This window comes from Haliotis rubra, unplaced genomic scaffold (assembly GCF_003918875.1).
Source record: "Haliotis rubra isolate DU_JTF1 unplaced genomic scaffold, ASM391887v1 Scf15, whole genome shotgun sequence".
Taxonomy (NCBI): Eukaryota; Metazoa; Mollusca; class Gastropoda; order Lepetellida; family Haliotidae; genus Haliotis; species Haliotis rubra.
Window position 1 is genome coordinate 2,954,824 of NW_025765447.1, and position 14,875 is coordinate 2,969,698.

General features: G+C 40.5%; 1 protein-coding gene across 1 annotated transcript in view; it reads left to right on the forward strand.

Moving 5' to 3' along the window:
* The first annotated feature begins 5,295 nt into the window (after positions 1-5,295).
* LOC124270192 overlaps positions 5,296-14,875 on the forward strand; it is a 113,900-nt gene continuing 104,320 nt past the window's right edge. The window contains exon 1 of the mRNA XM_046705226.1: positions 5,296-6,323. Within this exon, the coding sequence (XP_046561182.1) occupies positions 5,419-6,323 (905 nt within the window). The 5' untranslated portion in view covers positions 5,296-5,418. The remainder of the gene's footprint in view (positions 6,324-14,875) is intronic.

The window sequence follows — 14,875 nt, forward strand, 5'->3', positions numbered from 1 at the left end:
TGGTTTGTGTGTGTGTTTTAACAAAACAATAATATATGTACGGTGTTATGAATATGTTTACATCGTGACAACAGCTCTCAATAAATCTGATTACAATTTACAACGCCTGCACGGACACAATCGTCGCCATCACATACTGAACACAGCCGCAATATTCAGTCCCCTGTCTCACCCACACAAGGGGCGGTGGGGTAGCCCAGTGGTTAAAGCGTTCGTCGTCACGCCGAAGACACGGGTTCGATTCCTCACATGGGTACAATGTGTGAAGCCCTTTTCTGGTGTCCCCCGTCGTGATATTGCTGGAATATTGCTTAAAGCGGCGTAAAACTAAACTCACTCAGTCACATCCACACCCAGCGGTTGTTACACTGTAACCCCTGTGCACCAGAGCTGAATAACGCTATCTATACGGGTGGTATGCAGTGCTGCTGTTGCATCGTGCAAGTTTGCATTTGGGTCATGTGTCCTGACGAAAAACCTCGAGAAATCACAACGAGAAACTCAAACAATATGACCCAGTACTGAAGCAACAGAAGAACCCTATCGATAACAGGAAACGAGTCTCGGTAAAACCGGTGAGAACCTGGTGACCTGACAGTTGGTGCTTTGATAACACAATACACCGACACAAGGGTGTCACCTACATGAAAACAGAGCCCAACGCAGTGAAATAGACATATACTCACGGAAACGAATAAGGGAACACATGAAACTACAAGTATTCCTTTATTTATTCCCAGAATTTCACCCACAGTGCAATGTATACCTTGTCAAGAAACCTGGAAAAAATATAAAGGAACACTTGTACTTCCATGTGTTCCCTCATTCGTTTCCATGAGTATATATATATAATATATATATATATACTCATGCCTTAACGGTTGAGACCCCCTCCCCACCCCAACCCCACACACACCTCACACCCCACCACACCCCTCTCCAATTAAAAAATTGAAGGGGTGACAACCATTATTGGCATGAAAATATATCTGTCCCTGAGATAAAGGTATCGGAGAACAGGTGTAAATTTTCACATAAATTAAGGGGCTTGGACCTAAAATAAACTGTAAAAAAAAATCCGCCCGCCTGACCCATATATATTTGAAATAGTGATGAGAAACAAGAATATTTTATGTGGCCTAAAAAAACAATAAAAAACAATGGAAGGAACTGACGTCGTAACGTACGTGGGATTGCTTTAGGAATGCATTTTAAACATTTTTCCTGCATCCCCAATTTCATGTAGCAGTATACCATGCCCCCCCCCGTAATACATACTGGGCTTTTACAAAACCATTCACCCTTCCACCCCCACCTCCTATCTTCATTCCACCCCACTCCCTAACCCCAACCTTCACACGCCCACGTATAGCACATGACCAGTCTATTGTTATTATTCTGATTAATGACATTGTGATATTTATCTGAAAAAAAAAATATAACTGCCAATTTGTTCCCCGACCCCATCTAATGAATCGGTGTTGTGTACGACAAATGCACTTTCCCACCAAACATGTGCGGACCTGTATAACACTGATAGGGTTGCCCCGTCGAGGACAGCATACATTCCGTCTTTTATATCAACCAACTACTTCAACCCACCATATTATTTCGTTAGATCGTGCAACGTGTTTATTGTCGTGGGGATGTGAAGGAAAACCTACCCTCTGTTCATATGCAAACAGGTCAATATATCTTCTTCATCTGGGCTTGCTATTGACAATATGCCTGTACGAGTTATCGTTCTTTAATTGTCAAATTCGTCACCACTCGCCTCTTTGCGCAACTTGTGAAAAGACTCATCGCCCGATCTAAGCACATGCGAAAGAGCGACAAACCAATGACAACCAATCAAGGCGTAAGGGTGAGTGAGTGAGTTTAGTTTTACGCCGCACTCAGCAATATTCCACCTACATGGCGGCGGTCCGTAAATATCGAGTCTGGACCAGACAATCCAGTGATCGATCCACACAATTGGCATACGATGACATGTGTCAACCAAGTCAGTGAGCATAACCGCCAATTCCGTTAGCCGCCTCTTACGACTATCACGAGTTACTGAAGATCAATTCTAAGCCGGATCTTCACGGGTCTGGGCGTGAGGATTAAGGTACATGGATACAAATAATTCTGAGGACATAAATCTGTCATTTAAGAAATACAGTTCGCTCTACCCCCATTACATGTATAGTGTAATAAAGTACACTTTTGCCCTGAACTATTATAGTTAAAGTAGATCTACGAAGACGCCTGTTCTAAGATGCTCGCTGAAAGATCAAAGGCGCCGACAGTACTTTATGAAACTTGTACACTTTTTGCATTACGTCACACTATATTGACGTCATTGCGTCATTCTAGTCTGCTCCCCTCGTAATCAAACGTACCCTTGGTAACCGACGTCGCGATGCAGTTGTCATCGCCTCCTACAGTAAAACTGACTCCGTAGCACCCCGTTTCTTGGTTCACAGTTGCTTCAGTCGGCTAACAAGCGTCCTAGCGAAGCATCTTAGAATTCTTTTTCATACCAAAACAATCTAAATACTTACAAGGGGCTACAATGTAAATAACGTTACAAGCTGGTTTAGACAACATCTTTGAACGTCCTTTAGAGTGAGTGTGTTTAGTTTGACGCCGTTTTTAAGCAATATTTCAGCAATATCACGGCTGGGGACACCAGGAATGGGCTTCACACATTGTACCCATGTGGGGAATCGAACCCGGGTCTTCGGCGTGACGAGCGAACGCTTTAACTACTTGCAATTGATTACCGGAACGTCATTTAGAATTTCTCGTTCAACTTAGTATGTAACACGAGTTCTGATTGGGTTAATGCTATAAATTTCCGACCGTATAATCAGCATATACGGTCGCAATTTGAAAACCGATTCACCAAACCATTTGAATGTATCCCTACACTGTAGGGGTAACGCTGTTTTTCAGGGCATTATCATTTGCAGAAGCCCTAGGTCAATTAACTCCCCTATCCCGCTAAAATGGATGGATTTGTGTTAAAAAAGACAAAACAGTATCATAAATTTAATTGTAAGTTCAAAAAACTCGCAACGGGCTGTTCACCCAACACTGTTAGATCTTGAAACAAGATTTATGACGTCATTATGGAGCATGACGTCACCTGCTGTGACGTCATTTGACATCAGAATTGAAAATGACCCGTAGTTGAGGAATCAGCGGGCCATTATTATTTGCAGCGGCCTACTCATTTCTGAGACTAGAGGGCGGTTTCATGATAATTCCGTCCATTATAGCTATAACACTATAATTTATTCATCATTGTCAGATTTAGTCAGTGTGCACATAATAAACGTGTTGGAAGTTTGAAAAGGGAACTACTTTTTCTGGCGATGGTGTAATTAAACGAGTTGAATTAGAATGGGGATAACTGTACTGTGTTTGACGAGTTGGGGACGTATACCGTGGATATACATGTATAGCTGCAAATTTAACTCTTGTTTTATAATTGACATGAAGTGGATATCTTCCACATTCCGCTGAAACAGCTTTGAATTTTGCCATAAAAAATCTTAAGGAATGTATCTGGGTAAAGAGATTGAAATCGATGTTTATATTCATGTATATTGTATGTGTAATGTTATTTATATCAGATACTTTTTTAATAATGTTATGAAATGCAATTCGCATAAATGTTATTTTGTCTGGAGAGACATTAATATAGGCTTTTAGCTTGTTTGCCGATATGTTTAAACCGAACATTCATATTACAAACACACACACACACACTTACATACATCTTAAAGATGTAGATACAGACTATAGCCCTTGAACAAAGGCTCTCGCTTCAGTGGCTAATGCTAATTACCTGGCTCGCATCTCTCACCTAGCCATAGTGCAATGTTGTCTTAACAAGACCTTTTTGGTTAGACTCTGGCTAAGTTAGCGTGAACCAGGTGGATGTGGAGAACACCTCTCTAAACCCCCTATGTTTGATTATGAAACAATAATACGTTGCTTTATCCCGCATTCAAATTTATCTGTTCTTTTGTTTTTTAAAAATGATATAGCTTACATAATTATACCTGAATACCGTGCTACTTTGCGTTACAAATAAATGTGTGTAGGCTTGCGGTAAAGTAATTTTACTTAAGGTTTGATTTTTTTAGGTTGTTTTACTAACGATGATGTCGTATGTTGACCACAACCAATTTAAACTAATTGTATATTAAACATCTAGAGTTTCATGATAAACAGAATCTATACATAAAGCTATTCCACACCTGCTGATTCCGGTTTATGTGTACCCGTAATTGCTTTGGTCCACCAAAAATATGTAAACAGAAATATCCCACATTAACTACAGATCAGGCAATGAGTAATGCAATATATGAATCTATTTTATAAACTATGTTAAATCGAAGCTACATGTGCAGTGTATGAAAGACAAACACACGCACGCAGACATACAAAGATACAGTTCTTTATTAAAAAAAAGCAATAAATGCTGACAGAACTGGCCAAAGGAAATTATAGGATTATCTTTAAAAAAGGTTTTCGAAAGAGGAAGTTGCTAATTTGATTTGATTTAAAACCTTTTGTTTTTTGTTGTTGTTTGGTCGTTTGTTGTTGTTTTTGTAGGTTTTTTATGGGTTTTATTTTTGTTTATTATTTGTTTGAATGTTTTGTTTGGGTGGGTGGTGGACTTTTTACAGCTGAAATTTCTTTTGTTATTGACTTTTCCAGCAGACAAATCCATTTGAGATTCTTAATTTACTTAATTTATACAGACACATTCTTACTGTAAAGTCTTTTCAACTTTCAAACTGTTTCTTTAAAAATACATGTTTGGAAATAAAAACAACTTACAGCAGAGAATAATTTCGTATGACAGTGTCGCACGAGCTATTCGGCTTGTCCCCAACGGCACGAGTTGGCGTGGTACTCAATCGATTAACAACTGTTCAAATTAATCTGAGCTGGGTTAAAGCGCACGGATACTGAAAAGCCACTTCGAACATGTCACAGGTAAAAATAGAAAGACAAAAATCCTGTTATTTGAAAACGAGGTTGGATGTATTTGGGCGATGCATTTGTTAATACTGGAGTTGGACAATTTGTTTTAAAGTGCTAGTGTCTCCATTATTTTTTAAATATTTTATCATATTCATGTTGAAAATAGTTTATAAAACAACACAAAATATGGTATTACACGTTTCTGAACAAATAATAGATAGACACAATGCCAAGAACAATGTTTATACAACAAACCATGCCACTACTCAAGCTCACAAACGCAGCAATTACAGCATGTTCTAAAAATAGCCCGCTCAGCGTATTGCACCACGAGATGAAAACAGTCGCCGAATACTATAAAACAGACAACATCCATTGACAATTCAGTTGATTAGCTGGCAGGGTCCTTGCCTGTGTTTGTGAGTAGTCATTATGGTGCTAAAGTCGTCCAAACACGGAGTTTACTCCGGGAACACACTGCGGGCGTCCAATTCACGTTATAACAGACAGTACCGCACTCACAGTTCAATAGTGAGGCGATATGTCGGGGGAACGGAGAACAGAAAACTCCAAATTGAAAAGCTGATTGAGAGCTTCGATGTTCCAGGTTTCGATGTTGAATTCTCGCTCAACAAAAGAGAAAGATGGGTTTTGCCTGAAGTCATCAGAAAATACATCCAGTCCCGAGAGTCGCCTGAAGACACTACAAAAACAGATTTATTTCTGAGGCACAAGCTGAAACGACAATCTAACTGCACAGCTTACTACGCCGATAAAGGGCATATAAAACGACTTGTTCCGAAAGCGGGACGATATTTTAGTGGGAAGTCGGTAACAAATTTCAAAACACGTCCACAACAAGCGAAGAGGCATAAGAAGACAGTTACCGACATTGAGGAAACACTTCAACCCGGTACTGATGAATCAACAGTAAGATATGAGATATTCTGTCCGTGTTCCCCCAGAAGCTCAATTGTCCATAACCCAAAGTATATCAAACCAGAGGCTAGAGACAGTGTCAGCACTTCTGTGAATGGAGGGAGGAAGAAGAAGCGACGATCTCGTCTAACTAGGCGAGATGTGAACGAGATGTTAGATGACAGTTGCGAGGACTTTGATGTTCAGAGCGCAGACGACTCTGACACTGGAGACGTGATATCTAGTGGGAACTTTACACTGAGAGACTTCATCAAAGTTGAACGTAAAATGAAGCGAAAATCTCGCACGCAACGACCTAGCCATGGAGACAATGACAGTGTATGTAAGAGAGGTCGCATTGTGTTTGTTGATAAAGATGTGTCGTCTGCTGGCTCAGTGACAACAGAAGATGAACAATATTCGCAGAGCGAGAATTCCCCTTCTGTCTGCCTCAAGGACCCAACAATAGTTATTCCCGTTCCTGTGAAAATTGATTTAAATGAGGCTGCCTTTGATAACCTGCAAACTGTGTACGGTCGGCGTTATATCGAGGCAAAATGTGAACCCCGCAAGTTTAGTATTGATATGACTGACAAATTTAGAGATCATGTTAGAACGTCGAAATTCTTCAGGGACGTGACGTCATCATCGTTGGATCTCCATGGTTACCTTTCGTTTACAGAGGTCGAATGTCGGGATGATGTCACTCTAAGAATCTACAAAGTTGCCCTGAACATTGCCTCTCGAATGAACTCTATCAAGCTGGACACAGTCTTGGAGATGGAGACCTACACACTGGAACAGCTCGAGAACAAATGCCTCTCATACATCGATACTCTCCCCATGGATATGTTCGTGAAGCGTGACGCCTTCAACTTCCTAGAAAAGCCCTTCATGACGTTTCAGCTTGTGAGTGAGGGGAGGAAGTGGAACATGAACTGTCTCCACCCACACGAGTTCTCTGACAACGTCAGCAGTCTACAAGGGACCTACAGAGAAGCTACAGAGGCTGGCTGCCCCACCGATGTGTGCGGTATCTGCTATGATGGCATTAGGGTTTCCACTGAAAGGATCGACACACGTTCCCCTGCAACTAGCCTTGACGCCTGTGGACACTGGTTCTGTGATAGATGTTGGAAACAACATTTGGTCAACAAACTGCGATCTGGACCTTCTGCCTTCACGTGCCCTGAGTATGGATGCAGTGTAGAGGCAGACTTCCCCACTCTTCTTTCCTTCCTGCACATCAGCGACATCAAGAAGCACATCGAGAGGCAGATGAGTGAGAAGATCAACTGCTCCGCTCAGGCTAAGTGGTGTCCTAAACCTCAATGTGGACGGGCCATTCTTGCAGAAGGACCTCCTATCAGGAACAGAATTATTCCTGTAGTGTGTTCCTGTGGAACAGATCTCTGTTTTACCTGCATGAAGAACGCCCACTGGCCTGCCACATGTGCCCAAGCTAAGGCTTTCCGTGAGAAGGTGATTGCATTGAAGGACTATGTGAACTTTGCAAAGGATGCCTTTCTTGATCCGCTTCCCAATGCTGTACCTGTGAGTGGAAAGAGCTGCCCAAAGTGCAGGCGATTCATCGAGAAGATATCTGGATGTCCAAACATGTCGTGCCCTTGTGGAGCTACGTTCTGCTGGACATGTGTGAAGTTGATAACGCCCTACGAGCATCATAAGTGCGTTGTTGAAGCACAGAAAACTATATTAGTTGAGGAGCATGAACATGGCGCCATGGGGTTAAGAAGAACTCGCTTCTACAGCACTGCACTGAAACACCGTCAACAGCGACTGGCCACCAATATCTTCAAACAGCTCTCTCGAGTTCGAGTCTTGTCCAAACGTCTTGCTGCTGAAGCATGCTCCAGCAAGCGGCTAAGAAATCAGATCGGAGATAATACTCAGGAATTAGATAACAAGCCTGTACATTGTCTAGCTTCTGACTTCCTGAGGCGCATGCTCAGTGTCAAACTCGAACTTCATCACGTGATCGAAAACGTTGCCATAACAATGGATGACATGTGTCCAGGAAGTCACACAGATGACCTTAGGAACACCCTGACTAGAATGGAGTCGTGCGCAGACACCATCGAAACCACTTTAGAAATGGCACTTTCACTGTCTGCCTCCTTTTTTGTAGACAAACTGTTGATTTGCCAGAGGAATTCCCGGTTTAATATCGCTCGTGTCGCACAGCTCATGAAGTAATCCTTTTTCAGAGACCTTGCTCCAGCTGTGTAAAAATTACGTCGAAGTCTCGTCATATGGAAGTGTGTGACCTCAAGCTGACCTGACTCTTTGAAATGTTCACTCATCACGATTTAACTTTGAAGTTTGATTTTCAAAACGAAAAAGGCCATTTACCTCGCTAGTCAATACAGCCGAAGCTGTTTTAACATATCAGAGGCGTGAAATTTTTTACAAGATTGAACATGATAACGTTTCTTGTTTTGTTAGCGCCATACCAGTGTTCATGGCTTTCACCAAAGCTATAAACGTGCAAGACCTGCGTCATTTCGGGTTCGATTCCTCATGTGGGTACAATGTATATTTCTGGAATATTGCTACAGTGGCGTAAAACTACATTCACTCACTCATTCTTCCACATCAAGCAGCTTACTCGACCTGATAGAGCTGAAATACATTCACTCACTCACACATAGTCACTCACTGATTATTCTCAGTATTTGGGGCGGTGGGGTAGCCTAGTGGTTAAAGCGTTCGCTCATCACGACGAAGACCCGGGTTCGATTCCCCACATGGGTACAATGTGTGAAGCCCATTTCTGGTGTCCCCCGCCGTGATATTGCTGGAATATTGCTAAGACCAAACTCACTCACTCACTCACTCTTAGTATTTGAGTATGTTTACCATTGTTATTCATCTGCAAGTGTCAAATAAATCGTTGTATATCTGAATAATGTGTTTTGATCTTCTAACCTCGCACTGAACTTGGGCGGTGGGGTAGCCCAATGATTAAAGCATCCGCTCGTCACGCTGAAGACCCAGGTTTGATTCCCCTCAAGGGTACAATGTGTTAAATCCATTTCTGGTGTCCCCCGCTGTGATATGTTGCTGGAATATTGCTAAAAGCGGCGTAAAGCCACACTCACTCACTCACCATGACCTCATAAGCGGATTGATTAAGTGGCCGTGAGTGTTAGTTCTTTGGTAGCCTAGTGGTTAAGCGTTCGCTCGTCACGCACAAACCTCGTCACGCTGGAATACTGCTAAAAGCGGCGTAAACCACAACTAACTCACTCACTCACTCATGTACATCTGTCTCAACACCAGGTTCATTAGGTAGAGAAAGATATTTACACAAAGACAAAGTTCAATCTCGATCGTGCGTTTATGTCATCCTCAAACATTCCCCTCACAATGTTGTGTCTGTCGCTTGCCTCCAAGGTGAGGGGTGGAGTGGGTACAGACTGGTGTCGCATTCAAAAGAGGAATTGCGTAGGCTACACGTTACAAACGAACACTTCGCTCTTCTAGTCAAATAGTGGAGCACAAACATCTATGAATTCATCTTTTCAAAACGTGTGTCACAGCTTCCCACAAGTGACATTTCCAATCACCATGATTCATAAAAAACCATACTGTCATAACTTGAGTATTCATACAAGAATATAAATTTCCACAAGACGTACTTTGAGGGAACATCTTCATTTCAGTTAGAATACATCTACAGTGCACCCTGGTTATAATGGAACCCTGGTTATAATGCCACCCTGGTTATAATACCCCTGGTTATAGTGCCACCCTGGATATAATGCCATGTTTTTGCCAGAACGGTTATCCTGCCTATATATAATACCCCTGGTTATAATGCCAACCTGGATACAATGCCATGTTTTTGCCAGAACGGTTATCCTGCCTATATAATACCCTGGTTATAATGCCACCCTTGATATAATGCCATGTTTTTGCCAGAACGGATATCCTGCCTATATAATACCCTGGTTATAATGCCACCCTTGATATAATGCCATGTTTTTGCCAGAACGGATATCCTGCCTATATATAATGCCCCCTGTTATAATGCCACCCGGGATATAATGCCATGTTTTTGCCAGAACGGACATCCTACCTATATATAATGCCCCTGGTTATAATGCCACCCTGGATATTATGCCATGTTTTTGCCAGAACGGATATCCTGCCTAAATATAATGCCCCTGGTTATAATGCCACCCTTGATATAATGCCATGTTTTTTTCCAGAACGGATTTCCTCCCTATATAATACCCTGGTTATAATGCCAAACTGGATATAATGCCATGTTTTTGCCAAAACGGATTTCCTGCTTATATCATACCCTGGTTATACTGCCAATTACACTGGCTGCATCATTCGTGACCAACTCGTGTTACAAGCCGAATAGCGACTCGTGCCCCTCTGGAAGGATTTCATATTGGCGCACGAACATCAGAACTACTTTAAACAAGAACGATAACTCTATCCCTGTCTGATTCCAATGTTTCTAAAAATCACAGAAGCACATGTACATTGTATTGCTAGGTTGTTTTTTTTTGTTTTTTTTTACTTATTTATTTTAAAGAATTAAACCTCTTTGATACAACTAAAAGGAGTAAAACATATTTGTTAAAGACATATTCAAATGTAATTATTACCAGCTGTTCACCTTATATTTCCAATTATGTTAATTTTCTTAATGGGGCTTAATCATGACTAATGGGAATTGTTTTATTGAATATACAATTATTTTTTAAAAAAAATTCAGCTACATTAAATCCCAAAGCAGATACTCAAAAATTTTCAAAATATTTCTCAAACTGAACATTCGTGTAACCTTGCTGTCACACCACTGGTGGAATTTCAAATCAATTCGCTGAAAAAAATATGAATGACCAAAAACAGTCAGACTAAAATATCCCCAGAGCTATGAAATATAAGCCCAATGTTAAAGATTAAGGTTGATTAGTTACATACAAATACGATATTATTGTTTTGAACCTGGTAGCGATTATAATTACATTTCCTAAAATTGGTCGAAGCGCACGTACAATCTCAATAACAAGCCCGCAAGATCGTCAGAAATACACTCAGTTGGACCCATGAGAGCAGTTATGTCAACAAACGCACGTGCGTGTATTTGAATCTCTCACCGTCAATCGCATGATTCTTATTAAAAACTTCATAATAGGCAGCAAAATCCTTTTAGCTACGTTCTTTGTACTTTCAAAATGACGACATATATTTTTCACGATTCTTTAAACAATGACATAATGCCATAAACGATTTAAGTACTCGGGATTATTTTTATCAAAGCACCGCGCTCATTTACTCGCGTTCTGATTGGTATGTCGTATTTTCGCACATAACAAGTATCTTGGAGTATTCTTGGAGGTTACGGAAAGGGGCGAGTGGTGACGAATGTGGCTGCATAACTCAAATTAATTGGCCAAACTCATTAATGCTTAAAGTAATCTTGTATATTGAAATATGAAATCATCAAACTCGTGTACCACCACTCAACTACTGTTGCTTTATAAAAAAAACACAGGAAAGGGTGACAAATGTGTGACGATGCAAAACTAAAGACGCGTGAGAAAAACAAATATTTTGATGATTAGAATTTTTGCTCTTACATGAATCAAATGTTCAATTGAACATTTCATCAGATTGAAAGACTTATCTTCATATCATGGGTTTTACTTTAATATTCCATGAACCAAAAACACGTTTCAATTTACAGTCGGAGACAACTCCCAGGCTGATCAAAGTTTAAGTTTTAAGGTATCGCTGCAACTTCTGGGTTTGTTTGCCTTATAAGCGCATGGGCGCATTATAGAGGAAAATAACGGTCGTCTATTTCACCGATGACAGTATAATGTAGTCAAACAGGTGAATGGGGAGTTAAAGTTGGACTTGAGTAACACAGCATTTCATTTACCATTAATTGTATAATATCGCACCCCAAAACTTATATCAAACACCATTGTGTTTTCAATTACCACACAAGTTATGAAATACACAATGCCATTTTAGAAAGTGGTCAAATGTAACATATGTTATATTTGGGATTACACTTTTTTAGTAAAGTACAGATTCTTGTACTTGTTTGGGTTGAGTCCCATCCGAGATTCGAACTCGCACCCCCAGAGTCAGGCACATAATCGCCAGCACACAAAGTCAGACGCCTAGACCGCTCAGCCAAGTGTCAGAGGGCGGGTGGAGGGTGGGTGTGGGTGTGTCGTCAATTTCGTACGTGCAGGAATGCGTGTTCTGCGATGAGACACCATAAAAAGCAAACATTTTTTGTTTGACACTCATTAACAACTCGTACTCTCACCATGAAGCTCCTACGATGGACTACATTTGCTTCATTTCTCGCGTTGGTCGCTCTAACGCCTACATCATCAAAGTGTAAACAATGGACAAGTTTGGTGTGTCCCCAGCATGGGGACACTTACACTCATCTATCAGGTGATCCAGACCCATTGATCACCATGATCAGGATGTTAGGACGGAAGGGTCGCTGGGAAATATCGGCTTTCTTGTTCCCAACATTACGAGTATGTGATGTGTATCTCCACTTGATATCTTGTCGTAAGCGGCGAGTAACGGGATCGGGTGGTCAGTCTCGCTGACTTGGTTGACACATGTCATCGTATCCCAACTGCGCAGTACGATGCTCATGCTGATGATCACTGGATTGTCTGGTCCAGACACGTTCATTTACAGACCGCCGCCATATAGCTGGAATATTGCTGAGTGCGGCGTAAAACTAAACTCACTCACTCACACCAGTTGATGTAACTGAATCAATCTTGAAGGTCACCTGCCGTAGTTGGACGAAGGGCTCGTCCATTCGTGACCAACTCCATTCGTGATCAACTCGTGTTATTCCGGGACAAACCGAATAGCGAGGTTACGGAAAGGGGCGAGTGGTGACGAATGGGGCTCGTCGTGCAAAATACAAGGCGGCCACAGCCAGTTTAAGGATGACTAGAAGGACAAAAAGACTATAGATTGTGAAATTGAAGGTTTCACCGCAATTGTGTTGCAGACCCTTGAAGTTGTTAATAAAGATAATCATCCTATTGTCTCTTTTCTGTTCTAGTATTATATGGTAATTCTTTACTTGTCTCCCCCTCTCTGAATGTCTATCTGTCTTTCTGTCTCTCTGAGTTGTCATAAACGCGACCTTGTCAATTTGTTGTATAGTAATATGACCATATTTGGAAGTTCAGTAAATTTGATTCAGTGTTGTAAGGGAAGATCACGTGACTTCAGCGTATTCGGGGTTGTCCCAGGGGTTCTGGCTCAGTCGACCCATTGGAATACCATTGTAGGCGAGGGTGTGTCATCCCAGTGCCGTATTTCCTCAAATACAACCACAGCCGTATTTATAAAAAAAACTAAGCTAACAAAACTTAGTTAATGCTTAGTTTTTACTTGATTCACTCCTTAAAGCAGTCGTCTCAATATCTGCATAGAATCCGGGTTTCGAATACAACTCGAGAGGTAAGGGGGTGTTAAAAAGAAAGAGAACTTTGGGTTGTATTTGAGGAAAATACGGTATTTTAAGAGGTGACCTTGTCACCTTGCTCAGTGAACCCAAGCCACCGACACAGGACAAATAGCATACAGTTTGTGTAGCATCATTTAAGACATGTTTGTTGACATACGACCACGGCTATATGTTTTTTGTCCAATGTGGGTCGGACAGTTTTCAAGCTGATGTCATTTGTGACATGACTGAAGTAATTTCATATACATCGCGCTCACACAAGCGATTGTTCAAGACTCAGTTGTATATCTTATGAATGAACACTTATTACAAGCGTTTGCTGAGATTCAAAAACTATCATCCTCCAAGGTAGAAATGTTTCACAAACAGCTAGGTTAACACTTTATGGCTAAAGAAGATCTCAGTACAATGTTAATTTATGTAAGATTCTCTTAGTCTTAAAGTGTTAACCAATCTGGTTTTTTGTGAGTAAATACAATAATGAAAATATAGAGAAGACTAGATCTATCAAGTTTCACTTTTTTTATTTTAAAAACACGTAGGTAACTGCATAATTTCGTCACAATGAGATGTTTCCCATATTGTGTCCTCTGTGGAGTGGACGTATATGTGTTGCACAGAGCCTGAAACAAATGGAAACAAGGAATTAGAATATCACAATAATGAGAAGTAACTCGTGTTGCCTGTTCTTTTCTTCATGAGTAATCTTTCGACTCACGATAAGATGATAAATTCAATTTGATTCGGTTTTCAATTTGATTCAGTTTAAATTACCAGTTAGCAAATATTTGTCAAGTGTGTTGTGTAAATGTATATACATGACATAACATTACAGATATGCATCACATTCAAGGATACGATGTTATGATTATAACTATCATTAATATCCTTAACTCGTTACACCAATTCATTACTAAAAGATAACCAATTTATTACTAGACATGCACAGCTACATACACGACATTTGTTTGCAATCATCTGATAATTTGTAAAATTTGATCATTTTATTGTTCTGTATCCAACTTTTTGGAATTATGTACTGGAGCGTCATTCAAATAAGCCAATCCGTATTTCATTTTGTGGAATAAATAATATTTTAAACCATATGCATTACACACAAGCGTTAGCTATAGGCAGATGGAAGAATAGAGGCTGATAGATAGAAACAAAACAAGACAACCTTAAAATAAAGCAATACGTTGATGTTCTCATTATCATCTATCAATGGAATGGTTTTTTTAATAAGTTGCAGAAATATTTAGATTCAAATTAATACTGACCTAATTCTGACTTTGATAGACCAGTTCCTTTTACTTTTCTTGCCAATCTTCAACGCAGTGGAAGAATTTGATTTTGTTGGAAGTGCGTTTGGTTTTTTGTAACGTTCTTGACCAGCGAATATCATGTGGGTTGAAATTTCTAGAGCCTCAGAATACTGGGTGTTCAAAAGAACATCGAATT